The sequence below is a fragment of the Ovis aries genome, chromosome 23 (assembly GCF_016772045.2).
Source record: "Ovis aries strain OAR_USU_Benz2616 breed Rambouillet chromosome 23, ARS-UI_Ramb_v3.0, whole genome shotgun sequence".
Taxonomy (NCBI): Eukaryota; Metazoa; Chordata; class Mammalia; order Artiodactyla; family Bovidae; genus Ovis; species Ovis aries.
In genome coordinates this window covers 57,713,289-57,733,378 of record NC_056076.1, presented here as the reverse complement: position 1 = coordinate 57,733,378, position 20,090 = coordinate 57,713,289, and the positions used below count along the sequence as shown (strand labels likewise).

The following is a 20,090-nucleotide window of genomic DNA, read 5'->3' as shown; positions in this document are numbered from 1 at the left end:
TATAGGTCATAATACTCAGTACTAAAATAAACAAGTTGTTTCAAAGAACAGATAGTGGGGGCAGACACCTGAAGGAACCAAAACCAGGTATTTGAACACTAAGTGTGCCCACAGGGGGCTTCCCTTGTAGCTCAGGCGGTAAAGAATCTACCTGCAATGTAGGAGAATCGAGTTCAGTTCCTGGGTCTGGAAGGTCCCCTGGAGAAGGAAATGGCAACCCACTCCAGTACTCTTGTCTGGGAAATCCCATGGAGAGAGGAGCTTAGAGGGCTACAGTCCCTGGGGTCACAAGAGCCGGTCAAGGCTTAGCGACTAAACCACAAGTGTGGCCGCAACCGTCAAACCAGAGAAAGCCGGGTCCCTTTCAACTCAATTGATGATACTTCCATGACCTTTCCCTTCCCTTGAAGCAGTCTAGTCCAAAGTGCCAGCACAGCCCTTGGGTCTGAAATGATCAGGGTATAAAAAGCAGGCTTCGTGACATTCAATCTACTTCACCCTGCAACCTGAAGACTACACTTCCTGTTAAGACGTGGTGACGCCTGGAGACCCCTGAGGTGTCCATTCAGGACACAGCACAAAACAGGCGAGACACTGACCATTTCACTCAGGCCCACCCATGCAGCCCACTATTTCACTGCCGCTCCCTCTTGCCCAAGGAAGCTACAGCGAAATAAATAAAATAAAACCAAGAGATTTTAAAAAGGAAAATCCATGGGAAACATCACGCATCTGCGATGCATACTGTGTCGAGATTACTTCTAAAAATCTTTCCACCATCTCCATCTGCCCAGAAAAAATCACCAAGCTCCTAAACGACACATTTTAGCGCATATTTTTAACACTGTCCTTGCGGGCCTTTTTCACCTTAAACTGGAGCTGGCTGTATATCGGGGGTAGACTGCTGTCCTCTCTTGTGGAGGACATGGAATATTATGCGGCCTGGTACGAATCAAGGGAACTAGATGATTGCAGACAGGTTACCAAACCTCTCAATAATCACCAGCCAATTGTGGAGTGGGCTTCCTGAGCTTCTTTTGGCATTCAGAATGGAAACTTGGATATTCTGGTATTCGAGCATTCAAGCAACAGTTTCAACACCTTCCATGAATTCCTGCTTTTTCCTCATTTTTTGCAAATGTCTTAGAGTTAAAAAAGGACAATGTATTTAGGGCATTGATCCGTTTCAGCATTAATGCAGTTGATTACTTTTATTTAAAAAAAATTGCACAGGTAAAAATTCATAATTTTTACCTATAAAATCTGAGCTATAGGGAAGTGACTATTTAGATTAGCCTCAATTAATTTTAAACTATCAACTATACAGAGACACCCAAAGTTGATTAAATTTAAGGTAATTCTTACATGGAGTAAATGTCTTCTGGAATTGTGAACTTTTGTGTAGAGATAACAATTTTCTTATTAGCATGTATTATAAAATTGTAGTTTTAGTTCAATGCCGAAGAACTCTGACTCCAAGCTTAGCCAAGAGAAGCAGCTGCAGCATTTATGAAAACCCTCTAAAAGGCAGTATCCAATAAGGCCTATTCCCAAATACTGCCCTCATTTGTAAACCACACAAAGTGGAAATTTTATACAGATAACGTTAGACTCCTACTCAAAAGCCACAGCCAGTAAGAAGGAAAGACAAACAACTGGAAACATGGCCTGGTTAAAAAATAAATATATATATATATGTATATATATATATAGATATAGATAGATAGATACACACATATATATAGCCAAAATGACATGGCAAACCAACAACATGTCTGAAATGCCAGCAGACATAACTACGTTTAAGTTTCAAAATTCAATCGCGCGAACACAATTGAAGGTCCTGTTGTCTGAGGCAGAGCTGACAAATGAACTGCAGTCTCTTCAAGGCCTGTGTCACCACAGGGCACTGTGAAGGCCTTGTGATGCTGACTATCCAAGGGGCGAACACTAGGGAAGGCTGAGATAACTGTACACAGGAGATCAAAGCCAGTTACCAAAGCAAACGATTCCAGGTATTCCTTAAATCTCTGTGGCCCTGTGTCTCACGCCCTATGATCAAAAACCGACTGTTCATAGCAACCGAATCACCTCCCTTGGGGAACAATTTGTACCTTACAGAGATGTAGGTAACAAAGGAAAAGATCAACACAACACCTCATTGAAGCCTCACCATAAACCCATGAGTTGGGTGTTTTTAGCCTCCTTTTTCACTGACAAGGGAGAATGCTCAGAGAGGGAGTCTCACTTCCTGGGGCATGTCAGGAATCTGCAGAGCCCAGTCCACTAGGCCAGTGCTCCAAGGCACCCATCGAAGCCGCCGTCTCCAAAATCTTCAGCATTAGAACATCACGTCACAGAGAGCACTGAGCTGCTACACACGTTTTTTATGTGCAAAGATATAAACTTATTTTTTAAATTCCCATTCTACATAGATACAAAAAACGATAGCTAGAATGTGATACTGTCTTTAGGTGTGTGTCATTAGTTATCACACCTAATGACAGGATCACATACCTTCACTGGAAACAGTAAAACAACAGTTTTACCACATGATGGTCGGAAGAGCTGGGCGAGGCAGTCAGATGGTTATATTAAGTGAGAGAAAGGCCGGCACTGATCAAACTGTGAAGCGCTACAGAGATGTGAGTGTCACCCAAAAGCCCTTTGTGTTTCTGTGTGTACACACCTACACATTATCACGTACACTTTTCACTAATCCCTTTAAGGTGAAATTTCAAGTTACATAATACTGGAACACAGCTATATATAACCATGTTGAGAGAGACAGCTGAAAAGAAAAATTCACAGAATCTGATCAGAGACCAAGTCAATGAAAGGACTACCAGCTATTTTTTAATCCACTACATTGCAGTGGTGGTGCTTTTAAATAAAGAATCTGCCTGCAATGCAGGAGACCCGACTTTGATCTCTGGGTTGGGAAGATCCCCTGGAGAAGGGAATGGCTACCCACTCCAGGATTCTTGCCTGAAGAATTCCATGGACAGAGGAGCCTGGCGGGCTACAGTCCACGGGGTCGCAAAGAGCCAGACACGACTGAAGGACTAATGCTTGTACATATTTTCCTAGAATTAATTTTTTAAGGTAAAAAGGAGACACCAACTAATACTAATGTCAAAAATGTTCTGTAGAGTCAAACCACCCTGTCTAAAAGAGATCTAAACTAAAATTCTCCCCGATCAAAAAGAGCTTGGGTATTCCTCTGCCATTCAGTAAAAGGAACTGGGAATCACAGGAGATTGCCATGCCACTTCTGTGACGTGTATCCATGGGAAGGACACAGGGGGAAATTCAGAGAACCTAGAAAGGAGTGGAGAAAGAATGCTCTCTCCCTGTAGCGTATGGAGTGGTTGTCCAAAGAAGTGTTCTGCAACCCTGCTCGGCTCTTTGATCTCTGTTTACATTTTGAATTCTGTGTCAGCAAGAAACAGAGTCCCAGAAACTTTCCAAGGACTCAGTGTGATGTTATATACATGGTGGACCTTGAACACTTAATGACATTATTAATGGGATTAGAAAACAGGCTCCTGAAACTTGTAGGATGCAGAGCCAAGCAGTTACTATGCACGAAAGCATCGCGCAAGGGCACAGACACCCCTGATAAACAGGATCCCTCTTCCTCAGTCACTATTAGGGCACAGAAACCCCTGATAAACAGGATCCCTCTTCCTCAGTCACTATTAGGGCACAGAAACCCCTGACAAACAGGATCCCTCTTCCTCAGTCACTATTAGGGCACAGAAACCCCTGACAAACAGGATCCCTCTTCCTCAGTCACTATTAGGGCACAGAAACCCCTGATAAACAGGATCCCTCTTCCTCAGAGTCACTATTAGGCAGTTAGGAACTTTAACCCAACCAAGGAACCCAAAACACTAATCTAAGAAAATAACTAAATTACTCACTAAATAACCATTAAAATGCTATAAAGTAAACTGGTAAGGTATAAGCATTTTGAAATATTGTAACACTGTAACTGATAACTCTAAAAAATCAATTCTTACTTCACAGACTGGGTAGAAAAAAAAAAAATCAAGGATCACAAGAAGTTCCTGGAATCTGATTAGCATTTTTTTTTACAGTCATGTTGCATTTTAAGTTTATTCATGAGAGTCATGACAGGATGTCTGGGAGGCACAGAGCAAAGTTCTCAACAAAACAGCCTTGTAATAAGGGCTAAGGCACGGATCGTGACATCTGAGCACATTCGCAAAAGGAATCTTGAAAGGTTTTCCCCATCAAGATTTTTGACATCATTCAAAAGACCTGACTGTAATCGATTTTTCATGTAAACTAATAATGAAATGCCCTTCTGTCCAAAGCAGCAGATATTTGAAACGTCAAAAGAGCTTGGTGGCGGCCAGACTGTAGACGCCCAAGTGAATGTTTTCCCTCAAGATAAATAAGGCCGAGGCAGCTGCTGCCTACACTTAACACCCCTGCCCATTTGAAACACGTACAAAGTGTTGAATGGAGCCGACAGTTTTGTTATGAGACAAGTTTTGTTTCTGCTTCTCGAAGAAGCAAGTTTTCACTTAAAAGAAAAAGCCAGCTTCCTACCAACCCTTCACAAATTTATAGAAGTGTACAAAAATACAGATTCAAAAATAAAAACTACTACGCTTTAGAGGGAACTTACTTTCCACAAAAAGCTCTTTATTCTAGAACTTACATTTCCAAATGTGAAGAAATTTTATTTTCCACTCTAACAGCCCTTGAAAGTTAGAATGGCCCTTACATGTAAATTACACACAGTGTTTGGTATGTTCCACTTGTTTTTTTAATCCTGGGAGAAACGTCAAGCCAAATGAGACTGTAATTATAAAAATCCATTTGTTCTCAACACCTAACTGCAAAATGATTTCAAAGTCTGATAAGTTGTCAAAACTTAGGATACGCATGTTGTCAATATTCATGTGGTAGGTGGTCCAAATTCAGCACAAAAATATGCTGCCCAAAGAAGTCTATACCTGTTGTGATGGTACTTTCTTGGGCTGAAGGTTAGAGGCTATTATCAGAATTTTGTTGAAATCTGTACCACTGTATAAAAACGGTATTGGTTCAGACCAAAAATATAGCATTTCCTAATGAAAAGACTAGAGATAATAAAAGAAAAGGGTGTATAAAAGGGAAAAGAAGAAGAAACAGTTACATTAACAGTTATAAAGTTATATTAACAAGAAAAATATACTGACATTTAGCACCTGATTATATGCCTTCAAAATGGTGAAAGACAACGATGGATCAGTGATAAAACTTACTCATATGGCAAAAAGTATTTCTCGACACAAAATAATAAAAGATGATACGGTTCCACAGCCAAACTCAGTCATCCACTTTGAAAAGTCGCAATTCACAACTGAAACCAAACACAGAGTCTCCTAGACATTTCACTGCCGTATCCTGAAATCCAGCCATCAGAGGAAATTCAAGGAAAACAACCCCAATTCAGAATACAAGGAGCCTGTCCTCTGAAAAAAAAATGAAGCACGTGGCTAGTGATTAGTAGTGAAAGAAAGCTAACTGATGAAACTTCGCATCCCATGACAAACTGTGAAAGCTGCAGTCATCATTTGCCTGGTGGAGTTAGCAGCTGTCTGTCTGTACTCCATTTCACTGAAAGGGAGAGAGCAAGAACACAGGAGCAATGAAGGCCAAAATCTGTTGCTGGGCTTCTGTTTCCACAGCTGGAGGCTGGGCACTTAACTATTCTATATACAGCAGCACAGCTTAGACACTCAAGTGGGCAGTGTTAAATTGCAGGGGTGTGCAACCTGACCATTAACAAGTCCCCCATCAGTTTCCCCTGGCCTTGGCCCTACAGGCCAATCTGCTTCAAAACACATTTCCTCCCAGCCCACAACTGTGGTTACCTCTGTTCACTCTTACTTAGTGGGACCAAAAGAAAAAAAAAAAAAAACAACCAACCCACAAAGACAATACATTATACAACCAGGGCCAGCCCTGTACAGCTAAAAGGTCATTAGGAAGAATGTGTCCAACCTGACATATGCTTAATTATGAAGAAACCAGACACGTTTAACCTGCGATTCTCTCACCTGGATTAGAACGGATTATTTTTTAAATGCCAGCGTTGTCACAGCCTGTATCTGCAAGCAGTTTTTTAACACATTTCCAATGTCAACATGCTGGGGCACGGCACATTAACTCAAAAAGTAACGACATCTTAAAAATTCTTTTTTTGAGAAGGGAGGGAAACGAGGGGGAAAGGGTTGTCCAGATTTTTCAAAACAGAGTTATGTGACTTTGAAGACCTAAGGCTACGATATTTTCTAAAATCGGCTAACTAGTTTCATGGACTTCTACCAAAGGCGGGACCACAAATCGTGGACCCAGAACCGGCCAAACACACTCAGTTACTCTGGCCCGAAGCAGGGAAAGTCCCAGAAGGGAGGAGGATGTTGTTTATTTTAATTCTGCTGCAGAATACGCCTGCTGGGCTAGAATCGGCCCCTTCCTCCTGCGGACACACGGCATCACAGGCTCACTTACCGGGGCGCCAGCTCCCGTGGAAGCCGGGCCGGCCGCGGCGGCGTCCTCCTCGGGACTCTGGGGGGCTTCCTCGGGCCCCCGAGTCACGAGGATTCTGAAGTGCTGCTGCCCCGCGTTTTGATCCTGCCTGATCTTAAACGTGCAGCCCTGGCCTTGTGGCGACCTCTCGGCCGCCGCATCGGTCCTGTGGGCATCGGGAGCCACCCTGCGGCCCCGCGGCGGCGCCTCCGGGTCTGGGTGGCCGTGCTCCTCCGGAGGACTCCCGCGCTCGGCCCGGGGCTGCGTGGGGTACGAGCTGCTCCTCTCCAGCCGGATTCGGGGATACCTCACCAACCTGTCCCCCTTGGTGCCGGTGAAGCCAAAGTTGAAGTCGCCGCCCGGTGCGGGCCCGCAGCCACCGGCTGGCGGCTGCTGCAGCTGGAAGACAAAACAGCGCTTCCCGGAGCTTCCAGAAGCGTCTGGAACGTGCTGCAGGGACCAGCGCCTGGGCTCGGGTGCTGCCGCCGCGGGGCCAGCCTGGCCCTCAGCCCCCGAGGGCGTCAGCTTCACCGGGCGCACATCGGCGCTGGACGCGCGGTGTTGGATGCGCACGGCTGGCGGCTCGGCCTCCTCGCGGCCGTCAGGGCCCGGCGCTCGGCGGCGGCCGCACGTGCCATTGAGCTGCGGGCCCGGAGCTCCGGGCCCCGCGGGAGGGGAGCCATCGCCGCTGCCGTCGTCGAGGCTCTTGGCCTCGGGGGGCTCCCCCAGCGGCTCCGTGCCCGCGTCGCCGTCGTCGGGGGCGCCGTCAGCCGCCTTGCGCTGCAGCGAGATCTGCACGGACGAGCTCCGCGTGGGCCGCGCGTCCACGGGGCCCAGCAGCTGCGGAATGAACATGGACGTGCTGCGCTTGAGCGCGCCCACGCCTCCCCGCAGGCCCGCGTCCTGCGCTCCGCTCGGGGCCAGCGCAACCGCGCCGCCCCGCCGCGGGAGCGTGTGGAATGCCATGAAAAAGTCGTCTTCTCCCTCCTGGTCTAGGATCTCCGACTCGGGGGCTGTGTTGCTGCGGCAGGAGCCAAAATGAAACCGAAGCCGATGGGCCATGGTGCCCAGAGGGCCAGGGAGGGACAGGGCGAGCAGCAACAACAGGCCCGGCGCTGCCAGCAGTCAAACCCCAAAGACACGAACTCCAAGGAAAAGCGTTCCATCTGCCAAAGCGTGAGCACTGCGGCACCAAGGGCGGCAGATAGCAGAAATAACCCAAGTGGCAAGCGGCATTCCAGGCATGATTGGATAAGAGCAGAAAGCTCTCATCCGCACTGTGACAGAGGGTAGGGTGGCCGGAACCACATGACCGCGGTCTCCCTCTCCAATGCCAGCTTCTGGACTTAGTGGAGTTTTCTTCCCCTTCTCGCTCTCATTTTTTTTTAAACAGCAAGAGCCTGAAACAGCACCTTCCCAGCTGCTGCTTTTCCATCAGACAGGAGTGGCCCCAGCGGGGAGCTCTCACAGCTGACTAAGGCAGCAAACACAGTCCGAGCTGTGCGGCTATAAATCTCAGCGCAGCGCGCTCACCGGACAGTTCTTTCCAAACCGAGCTGGGCACCCGGGCGCTGTCTCACCGATGCGGAGCAACTGGCACCCACGGCAGAAGCACACAGAGGAGCCCCCCTTCCCATCGAACCCGACAGTGACAAGTGACACTGCAGGGGCTGCAGGAAAAGCCTCTCAGGAGCAATCGGATGTTACGCGCCCCGCTTACATATGATATCACCACACTACCACGATGGAATGCAAACTAATAAAACGTACTATAAATACGATTACACACCCCACAGAATGCGTGTCCCTTTAACGCTAAATAATTAGACCATGATCTACAAGTAACAAAATAGCTGAGTGGAGGGAGGGGGGCGAACAACTTACTGCCAGTTGGGGTCTGCCTCTGGCTACCACGACATGTGTTTTATTTGAAAGATGGGGAGGGCGGGGGACGCAATCTCACACATAATATGATTCTCAGATACGGCAGTGCCAGAGGAAAGAAACCCAGCTGGAGAAAACATTCCCCCCTGTATGCCAGATAGGAGAAAAACCAACATCCCCCCACTCAAAAAAAAAAAAAAAGGGAAAGACAGTTGGAGAAGCGTGTTGCTTGCGGCTTTTGTAATAAATGAACTTAAATACCATGCAGAAAAAAAGGCTGCCTGGAGCTGACTCTTTTCCAGTAAGAAGTCAGCAGGATCTCCCCAGTTGGGTTACAGACAGAGAATCTTGTTGCTTTTGAAGAGCCAGAAAGGACCTAAGTAATAAAAGTGAAAGTCCATGTTCAAAAAACTGTCATCGGACTTGTAGCTAATTTGGATATATTCTGTGTGCTTTAAACATACTCTTTTCTGTGAGCCAGAAACATCAGTTATTTTAAAAAAGAGGTTTATTTAGGAGGGAATAAAAAAAAATGATGGGGGGCAAAGGGGGAATACCAAGCTGCAAAGAGTGACAAAAAGTTTATTTTAAAATCTGCAAAGCATGATTCTGTCAACAGCTCTGGAGTCCAGGGTGTGGAGGATTAACCCTGCGTTTACATGCACTCAAACCTGTCTTCTAAAGGCATGGGTTTTAAATGCCAAAAATGATCTCTACGAGAGAAATGGAAGCCAGTTTGTTTAATGCGAAAACTGCCAAGCACCACTACAGTCACGTATTGTCTTAGCTGGATTAATACCCAACAAAGAAAAAAACCACCAGCAGCAGCATTCACTGCATAGTAACAACACTGCCGATGGCCTGGGGCAAAGCTCGGTATATAAAACACAAATTTTCAGATAAAATCTGCATTCACGTGGGATTTCTTAGAGCTTGGCATTCATTCAAAGCCCTTTTGGGCTGGAAACTCTAGTTTAGGGCTCATGGCAAGGCCATCTCCACAGTCATTCTTTTAGATACTGGAAACGAAAAACAAAAATTTTTACAGTGCATTTCCTTTAATAGAAGAAAAATAGTGAGTTAAAACCCACCTGCCAGGAGGCAAGTTTTCCACAGTGTTGACCCTCTCTTCACCTTCAAGTGCTATTATACTCAATAAATGAGAAAGGAAGAATTGGTCCGTGGCTGCATGTATATCTCCGGGGACTCACTGTTACTCACTGAACCTTTGCCGAATTCAGTGTTTTCTGGATAAGAGATGGAGTGCCAAGAACTGTACTCTCAAGCAGAATTTCTCATTGGATTTAACAAGAAAATAACTTCATACACAGAGCAAAAGTGATTTAGCGATCCAGTACTACCAAGTGTCACCTAAGGTATAAAATGTCAAGCTCGATGCAAAGCCACTGAAAATCTACATATTTTAATAGAAAAAGCTATCAGGATGGTGGGCCAACATCTGTTGATTTTCTAATATGGAGAGTAATACCAGGCAAAGGAGACCAAATATGCTCCCAAGTTCCACTCTAAGGGTTAAGGCTTGGCTATTCTCGGCCACTGGCTTCCCTGGTGGCTCGGCGGTAGAGACTCCACCTGCCAATGTAGGAGATGTGGGTTTGACCCCTGGGTTGAGAAGATTCCCTGGAGAAGGAAATGGCAACCCACTCCAGTATTCGTGCCTGAGAAATCCCATGGACAGAAGAGCCTAGCGGGCTATAGTTCATGGGGTTGCAAAAGAGGTGGATATGACTTAGCGGCTGAACAACAACAAATTCACCGCCACTGGCCTGAGACTTGAGAGACTAGCAGTTACATAATTACATAAGGGCTCTAGACCTCAGTTCTCTCATTTGCAAGGACAGGACATTAAATGAGATATTGTAAGTCTCCTTCAGATCAAATATTCGATTAAACTCAAGCTATTCAGGTAGTTCCAGTTGAATTCTGCAAAAAGAAGGGTTCATAAGGATGTTTATTTTAAGCAAATGATATATGGGTAAACCTCTATATCTATGTTCTACATTCATGGATTCAACCAACTGTGAATCAAAAGTATTGGGGAAAAGGGGTAATTCCAGCAAGTTCCAAAAAGTAAAACTTGAATTTGCCTCATACAGGCAACTATTTACATAGCATTTACACTGTATTTGGGTATCGTAAGTAATCTAGAGATAATTTCAAGCATACAGGAGAATGTATTTAGGTTATATGCAAATATTACACCACTTTATATTAGAGACTTCAGGGTCTTTGGATTTTGGTATCTGCAGGAGTCATGGTACCAGGCCCCCTATGGAGACTGAGGGATGACTGGACATTAAGTTTCAGGACACTGAGTTCAGGAACTCAAAAGCAGATTTGTGTACAACAACTACACTCACTTATAAGGTTTGCCAAAAAGTTTTTTCAGGTTTTTCCATAACACCTTACAGGAAAACCTAAACAAACTTTATGGTCAACTCAATACCACTTCTGAGAGTACATTAAAAGTTTGTATGTATCATGATAATATTCGTTTTCATAGATGCAAACCTTGCCTTGTGAGTACTTGGTGTATACATTCTAGGGAGTTAATTTTGGCAAAGTACTTTAAGCCAGATTTGCTTCTGAAATTCCATTTCTAAAATGAAATCTAAGTTGTATCAGTTATATATACACACACAAAATATACAGCTACCTAGTATCCATCTATCAGTTTAGTTCAGTCGCTCAGTCGTGTCCGACTCTTTGCGACCCCATGAATCGCAGCATGCCAGGCCTCCCTGTCCATCACCATCTCCCGGAGTTCACTCAGACTCACGTCCATCAAGTCCATGATGCCATCCAGCCATCTCATCCTGGGTCGTCCCCTTCTCCCCCTGCCCCCAATCCCTCCCAGCATCAGAGTCTTTTCCAATGAGTCAACTTTTTGAGGTGGCCAAAGTACTGGAGCTTCAGCTTTAGCATCATTCCTTCCAAAGAAATCCCAGGGTTGATTTCCTTTAGGAAGGACTGGTTAGATATCCTTGCAGTCCAAGGGACTCGCAAGAGTCTTCTCCAACACCACAGTTCAAAAGCATCAATTCTTTGGTGCTCAGCCTTCTTCACAGTCCAACTCTCACATCCATACATGACCACAGGAAAAACCACAGACTTGCCTAGACAGACCTTACGTTATTTGCAGCAAATTGATGCCTCAGGCATATCTCTGGTTCTTTGAAGGTACTTTCAATCAAAATATTTCTTAATTTTACCTGTTAAATATATTACCTTTTTGCTGTATATTGTTAATTAGATTTTTGTTTTCCCAAATACTGAACGTGTCACCATCACATAGTCTGACTTATACATAAAAACCCTAGAAGGGTCATTTACATGAGTAATGGCCTTGATCATTATGAACATTAAGCGAGTAATGGGACAAAAATGGTCTTTTTGAGGGACATGTATACTGACAGAAGTACAACATAAATACAGATTTCTAAAGTACGGTGCTCTAAAATATTGGTTTTTGTTTTTTTTTTAAATGAAGCCAAAATTAAAAATTAGGACCCACTTACCAGTCTGTTTTCATCAAATACTTCAAACAGGAGTCTGTGATTAGATGGGTTTACCTATAAGGGACAGAAATAATATATTTTAAATGGGCAGAAATAATTCCAAGGAATGAAGTAAGGGACTGAAAGAATAAAATACTTTATAATGCACTCAAATCATTGTACAATGTAAACAACCTGCTCTTCCATCTACTAAGTTTCCTATTATTGGCTTCTGTATTATTCCATGCCTAATATTTAGACATATCAGAAGAAGAAAATGGTTTTAAGCGCTGCTTTTCTAACATAAGAAAGGATAATTCTAAATGGTTTTTTAACAGTTCCTAAACCTCCCCTAAAAAGGCACCCCCATGCCTGCATACCAAGGCTACACCCTCATAAAGGTCTACTCCTGAGAAAATTTCTTAGGCAACGATCAAAAATCATGAAGAAAATAGTAAAAAGCAGCTATTTACCACTGTGTGCATGCTTTTTAGGCACTATCTCCTTATTAAATATCAAAACATATGTCCCATTTATTCTCAAAGTACCCCTATGATGTATACAACTGTTGTTCCAATTTCACAAAAGAGGAGTTGAGACCAGGAGGGTAAAGTAACTTGCCCAAGAGCCCACAGCTAGTATGCAGGGCAACCAGGAGCTCCACCAGGCCTGGCCCAAGCGTCTACAGAGCCCACGCTTGGAGCCATTAGAGAAAAGAGAAATCAAAGATGGCCCCTCTTCCAGCAACGGCAGGGTTGTCAGAGCCCCTGGGCTTTTGGTGTCTTTCTGCTTCTTTCTCTTTCCCCAAACCTCACTGAAATAGCAGGAGTCATCCTTCAGACCCAAGTGTCAGGTGCAACGTGTTCTCATTTCTATCACTGTACATAAATCCTGGAAACACTCTTCCTAAGTAAGGACTCCTCTCTCACTAGCAGAGCCCGTGGGGAGTGTGAGTCCTCAGATGGCTTCTCCAGGGTCAGAAGGGCTGGCAGTGGCAGAGCTGGAGATGGGACCCAGGTCACCCATCACTAAGCCTCAGCTGTCTCAGAAGGGAGAAGCGAAGGAAAAAACACTTAATGGTGCAGAGAACACGGCTTGTGCTCCTGACCCCTCGGCTTGCTCTTAACCTGGTGATGGAGCAAGCAGGTGGGCCGGGCGGGCGCGGCGGGGACAGAGGGTGGGTAGTGTGGGCAGAGGGTAGAAAGCTCAGTGAAGGGCTGTACTGCGGACCAGTGGGTCCACACACTGTGACAGGGGCTGGGATGCAGTAGGCACTCAATAAAGAATTGTTCAATGAACGGGACAAAGAAATTTTTAAATACGCCCCCTTCCCCCCTGCCAAATCAAGTTTACATATCTTTAGGGCTAATACAACTTGAAAAAATCTTGAAAGTACTAAAATTTATAGAAATGTGGCCAAGGTGTTTAATTAATTTTTGTTTCCCTCAAACTGAAAGACGCCTAAGCAGTGTGGAGTGTTACAAACGGAAAGCTGTATCTGAGAGTTAGTTACAGGCCAGCAACTTCTATCTGCCCCCTTACATTCTCAGTCTTTCGCCAAGTAATTTAAAAATACATCTGGTAGTGAAACCGGGTACAAGCCCATGTGTCCCTCAGTTTCAGTAGAGGCTAGACATAGGAGCTCACCAAGTATTCAAATATCAGTGCCATATTTTAGCTCTGAACATAACAGAAAACAGATGTCATATACAGTGATCTATGTTCAGAGCACACAAAACATAAAATATTGTTGTGACTGAAAGGAAGAAATCAGGGCCATCACCATCAGTCTAATGGTAATATTATGCTTTGGGAATCTATACCACTCAGAAGATCTTATCTAGAATACTTCTGGAGGCAGAGTAGTTTTTAATAACACAGCTATTCAGACAGTTAAAATTAATTCATCTTGAAGAGAAAAAGACATATTTTCCATTAAATAACTGAGCAGCTTAATAGTTTCAAAATTTTAATACCCAAAAAGAAGCAATGACCACATAAGCTCACTGAAAAGTAATTTCCATTAATTTACAGAATTTAGTCATTTCTACATGTAGCTCTTCTAGATATTAAATATAAAAGGTTGAGGAAATTTAACCTAATTTGGTGATATTTAAACTTCAGATGTAGTTTTATATTACACACATATGCTCACACTTAATATCTGAATTGTAAAAATTTTCTTTCCAAATTGGAACATGATTAGTAAATTTCAGGCTTCTTTTTAATCATGCTGCTTCTATTGAGCTTATACCTTACTGAAATAATTAAGCTACTGTTTTAATTTTACTTTATTTTTTAAAGAAAAATTTGCATAGGAAAGCTAAACTTTGCTATTTGGATAACTTTCTTTTTGTTTCCCTCAAAGATCCCCAAATGAAACAAGTCCAGATTTTGTTACCACTAGTTATAGTTTCTGAAAATTTGGGATACACTAGAAAGCTACCGAACCTTTTCTCATCTTAAAAGGAATCTCAATAAAAATTTAATAGCTGTAATTCAGTGAGTCTGTTGAGATAATATATCAATCTAGTTATCAATAACAATTATGATCTCCCACCCCAAGAAAAGAAAAACTTACTCTAAAATAAAATTCTTCATTCCACTTTGGGTTCAGCGTCTGGAAGAGAAATCATCTTGTAATTTCTTTTACAGTCTTTGGAACGTTAACAGTTACTGGTACAGTGCAGTCCACATATTTGCTTAAACTTTTTTTTTTTTTTTCACTAAAAACATAGCTAAGAGATTTTCAAAATGGCCATTAAAGAAGCATTTAAGTTATCCGAGACTATTCTATATACCAAACTAGATGGAGAGGGGATGTACGTATGAAACGGATAAGAAACCATAAATTTCATGCCATCAACCAGGAAGAATAATGTCAGAGGCCTACAAAGAGCCATCACTATGGACATTAAGGTGTTCTTCAAGGAATTAACATTGATATAATTCTGCAATCAAGAAGAAATGGACGTTTTCCACTTCCCTCAACCTGCTACAAATCTGTTTTGGAGAATCATGAAGCAGGTGGCAGAAGGGTGACTGTTCACTATTTACACAAATACTGAAATATAAGGACTATTTTATAAAGAACAATATTGATGATCAGATTACATAACATGCAAAAATCCTGCCAGTTATAAACCAAAAGTGAACTCTTTCTCCCTAAATAACTAGGTTTACAAATATTCACCTACCCGTGTACTTCAATCCTCTTTTCTGTCCATCCACACCCATCCACCCATCCACCCATCCATCCATCTGCACAGCAATCCACATAAGCATGCATCTCACAAGGTCATGGAGAGTACACTTTTGTCCTAAGCTTTGATAAAAGATAAGACTGCCAAACAGCCTTTGAAACTAAGATGAAACATACTCTGGAAGACTACATATACACATGTGTTTGTGCATTTGGACAAGCATTATGCTCTGAAAGGAACACATCTCTCAAAAACTGTATGTAAAAATGAGACTGAAAAGTCACCCCCTCACCAAGGACTACAGAGATTTTTAAGTTAGAATGATATTTGCCTTCATCCATCTATCTTTCTGTAAAAACTAGTGCAAGAAACAGCAAAATAATAACAACTCAAAGCATCATAAAACATAAGCATAGGATGCGTACAACACTGAAATGGCATTAAAGAAAAAAAGTCAGCAATTTCCCCACCCACAGCTCAAGGGGGAAATCTAACCCTAAATAAAAGGGGCTCAGGCTTCTAGTTCCGGATGGAGCCTGGGATGCAAATGAGTGAACGCGAGCAGGAGGGAGGAAGGGGAGAGGCGCTTGCAAGCCCGGGGCTGCGGGGGCTGCAGGGGGCCAGGAGCCCCACTCCGGGGAGACGCGGAGGGGGAGAGGCAGAGGACAGGTGGGGTTGGGAGCAGACAGGTGAGGCCACAGAACGCGTGCAGCGCCGGGCACCCGCCCACGAGGAGCAGAGGATGATGCAAACGGTTCTTCAACACCCCGCGCCACAGAGAAATACTAACCGAGCCGGGCACACAGCGCAGCCCTCTCCCGTGGGGCGGAGGAGGGGGCCCTCCCCTCGGAAGGAAACGCGGTTCAGTACCCCCTGATCGCGGCTCCGGTTCTCTGCTCCTTCTGCGTCCCGCCGACAACCAGGTCCCCGGCTGCCTCCCCCGCCCGGCGACAGCGCCCAACAGGGAACAATGGCCTCCGTCCTTCGCAGGAATCCTCCCCACCCATCAAAATACCGGACCCTGCTCTCCAAACTCTCCAGATTTTCAGTGCCCAGTAGGAATGCCAGGTGGGAGACACGCTAGACTGCTGTCTCTTCCTTTCACAAAATGACCTGGCAACAGACCCCGGGCGTCTGCACAATAGCAGGAAGACTTACCATTTTTTAAAAGCCCTCGCACACTCCAGGAATTGCTTATCACTGGGTGTATTAGACCGTTTACCCCACAAAGATGGGGAAGGAAAAATAACGGGGATCCATAAATACTACTGAAGCACAGATAAGAACAATACTTTTGGTAGAAAACATGCATCGTCAATAAACGCCCCGAATATGCGGTAAATATATGATTTAACAGACACATACAAAAACATGGAGTAGATGAATTAAGATATAAGTATAGATATAAATCTATGTTCTAATGTATTTTATAGATGCATATAAAAACACGGAAATATGAATTAAGGCATAATTATGGAAACAAATCTAATGAGATCATGCATGTAAAATTTAGAAAAGGGAAGCACACACACATATAGTTTTATTGTTAATATTTTTTATTTGTTTTCATGTAGCTAAGCAAGTATTTTGCTTCCTTTGGTAATACCTATTTTAAGTTAAACCATTCCCTTTGTTCCTACCAAATCCACAAGCCACTCCATTTCATTAAATATATTTTAAATGGCTTTAAATTTCTTTTCATAAACTAACAAGTCAACAAGAACAAATCCATGTTTTGCTTTATTCTTTGCAGGGAAAAAAACTGCTACTGGTAACAATGCTTCTTTGAATACTGCTTTTATAGTAAAAAAAAATCCATCTGCCAATCCAGGAGATATAGGAGACCTGGGTGAGATCCCTAGGTTGGGAAGATCCCCTGGAGGAGGAAATGGCAACCCACTCCAGTATTCTTGCCTGGAGAATCTCCATGGACAGAGAAGCTTGGCGGGCTACTGAGTCCATGGGGTCGCAAAGAATCAGACACGACTGAGCATGTATGCACTTAACTAAAACCAAAATCAGTGTCTTAGATTAATATTGAAAAGTTTGATCTCTGCTGAATTTATAGATTTCATACTAAGAGAGGTTTAAAATAAAAATACTGCCAGCTTAAAACAAAAACATCTACAAAGCCCAAAGACATAATTAAATCAGATTAAATTATGACTTAAATGATGTTTAATTAAGGATGGACACTTACCTTTTTAATTGTTTTTGTTTGTACCAAAGCAAGTTCCCTATTCTCATCTGCTACGTACAATGAAAGTTTCACATACGGATCACTGTAAGAAAAAACAGGATTATACTTTTCATTTTAAGAATACAAAAAAGAAAGTAGCCATAACCTAACTGAAAATGCAAAAATATCAGTTAATGACCCAGTTTATGTAAATGTTACAAACTAAGCAGTAACGTTTTCAGCATGCTTACCGGGGAAACAGACTGAGAAAAGTTCCTGACCAAGGATGTTTATTTAAAACCAAAACTAACATGAAACTCGTACTCTTAACTTTAAAGATCACCTTCTCTATTATTAATTCAAAAGAATTAATTTGCCGTAGTTTCTTTTTTCCTAAGCACATTCAGATTCTGGAAAGATTATAATAAAAATTATTAAAAGGCATATGAAATTTGTTCAGATTAGCAAAATCTAGCTTGAAAATTTAGTTTGCATCTTATTTTTATTCTGATTTCCATTGCTGCTGCTGCTGCTAAGTCACCTCAGTTGTGTCCGACTCTGTGCGACCCCATAGACGGCAGCCCACCAGGCTCCCCTGTCCCTGGGATTCTCCAGGCAAGAACACTGGAGTGGGTTGCCATTTCCTTCTCCAGTGCATGAAAGTGAAAGTGAAAGGAAGTCGCTCAGTCATGTCTGACTCAGTGACCCCATGGACTGCAGCCTACCAGGCTCCTCCATCCATGGGATCTTCCAGGCAAGAGTACTGGAGTGGGGTGCCATTGCCTTCTCTGTCTGATTTCCATTATGTTGGTAAAAATTATTTTTCTTTCAGTGGAGGTAAAACAGGCATTGTTTACCTAAACCAACATGTATCATCTTATAGAGTAAAAGAAAGACACATATATAAAAAATTAAAGCCCAGTTAGTCAATAAGAGAGTTGCCCAAAGTTACAGACTCCAGTTAAGTCTTGATTAAATTTCAGGTTTCCTGACTACAAGTTCCAGAGTTCTAATCATTTCCTTGGGAAACTATAAACTTTCAGCCAGAAAGTACACTGAAAGAATACTTAATGTGGATTATCTACTAAGAACTTGGTAAATCCACTCATCGCATGTTCTAGAGTTGCTCATACTAGGATAGCTCAAATCTAGTTAAGCTAAAAGAATCTGGGGTCCAGGGTCTTCTGTTTCACACTTGGAATCCTCAAAATCATAGAAAGGGCCTTCATGTATTCAGTCCCCAAATTTTCACTCATCTAATTATCTATAGCCGATAATTTATTTTCTTCCAATTTGAGAATTATCCTTTAGTAGTTATACACTGTGACCATTAACTCTTATTTTGCAGCGTCCAAGGTATTTCTAAAGATTATATGGAGCATCATAAAATGCTTAAACACTGGTTTTTATTCGATAGCTATAGGCCGTGATTTCCCGTAAGGAAAGAGATAGTGACAAAATGCAAAGTTCAGTATTAACAGAACTATATTTGATATCCGAAAGAAATCGAGAGTGAAAAATACTGTTGGTGTACACCTGTAGTATTTATTATTCATAAAATGCATCTTAGTGGAAGCTACAACACATCTCCTTAAACACAGAAAAGCCAACAACAGAATTTGCTCTGTTATATTCTGAGTAGATAATACATATATATTTTTTAACATTCTGGTTAAAATGTTAGAAATACATTTAGAAAAAGGTATTAGTTAACCCTCTGTCACTTATCCATAAACCATGGATACTTTTTCACCAAAGGACATCTGACCAGACACACCTACTCCTTCTGATCTGGACACACTCAGCCTCAGAATAAAGACGAATTAAGAGCCAGGATGTACTCTAGGTTTAAAAAACCCGAGACCACCTTCCTAATCAAAGCGATGGTCTGGGTGATGGATCAGGAGATAATTTCTAGGGTCAGTGTTTCTCTGGCTTTAGCATATCAGAATTGCTGGGAAAAGGGATATAGTTAAAACATAGATTTCTTGGCCTCCAACCCCAAAGACGCCCACAGAGGTCTAGTAGGTCTGGGGTGGGATCAAAGAACCTGCATGTCAAACAAACACCCAGTGATGCTGCTGCTAGGGATTCAGGAATCACACTCTGAGAACTACTGCTCCACATGGTATCTGAAAAGAGTATTTTCCAGCTAGAGACACCAATTTTCTATTTCCAGCCACCAAGTTATTGCTAAAAAGAGCTCACGGCCTGCTGTCTCTGTTATCTGAAGAACAGCTCCCAGTCTGCCACAGAGGTGCACACACGCTCATACACACACACAAAATCCCATGTTATGGAGAAGACAACGACCTCTGCTGACTGCTGTCTCTTCTCTCCATGCCCCTTGGCTTTCATGATTGCTGCCTGTTGCATAACTGCTATAAAGAGCCAGCCACGCACTTTGATGGGGCATCCATGTTCTTCCTCCAATCCCCTCCTGGCCTCAGGTTATGCCCCCTTGAAGAGTTCACAGTGAGTGGCACATGCAGCTGAGGGTGTGGCCTCTGAGTCCAGGACAGTGTCCCCCAGCCGCAATGAGGAAGGCTTGCCTGTGTCTGTCTTGAGTGTGCATCCAGGTAGAGGTAGGTACTGGGTGACTGACTACCTGAAGGTCTGACCAGGAAACTTCCTGGAAGAGAATTCAGGGTGAACAGAGAACCAAACGCCAAGGTGTGGGGGCTGGAGAAAGGAGAGTAGGGTGCACGTTCAAGGGGAGGGAGCACAGGGCTTGGGTAGGCTGGTGAAAGGACA

General features: G+C 43.3%; 1 protein-coding gene across 15 annotated transcripts in view; it reads right to left on the bottom strand.

Moving 5' to 3' along the window:
* The window catches only part of NEDD4L (NEDD4 like E3 ubiquitin protein ligase), a 370,632-nt gene that overhangs the window by 142,286 nt on the left and 208,256 nt on the right, over window positions 1-20,090 (bottom strand). For 7 of the 15 annotated variants that reach the window (XM_042239245.1, XM_027960942.2, XM_027960943.2 and 4 more), the window contains 3 exons: window positions 17,358-17,439; window positions 14,536-14,574; window positions 11,976-12,029 (listed from right to left, as the gene is read on the bottom strand). In XM_042239245.1, coding sequence (XP_042095179.1) covers window positions 11,976-12,029; window positions 14,536-14,574; window positions 17,358-17,439 — 175 coding nt within the window. Of the gene's footprint in view, window positions 1-6,534; window positions 7,740-11,975; window positions 12,030-14,535; window positions 14,575-15,947; window positions 16,130-17,357; window positions 17,440-20,090 lie in introns of those variants that run through there. The other 8 variants (XM_042239239.2, XM_042239240.2, XM_042239241.2 and 5 more) reach the window with 2 other exon arrangements.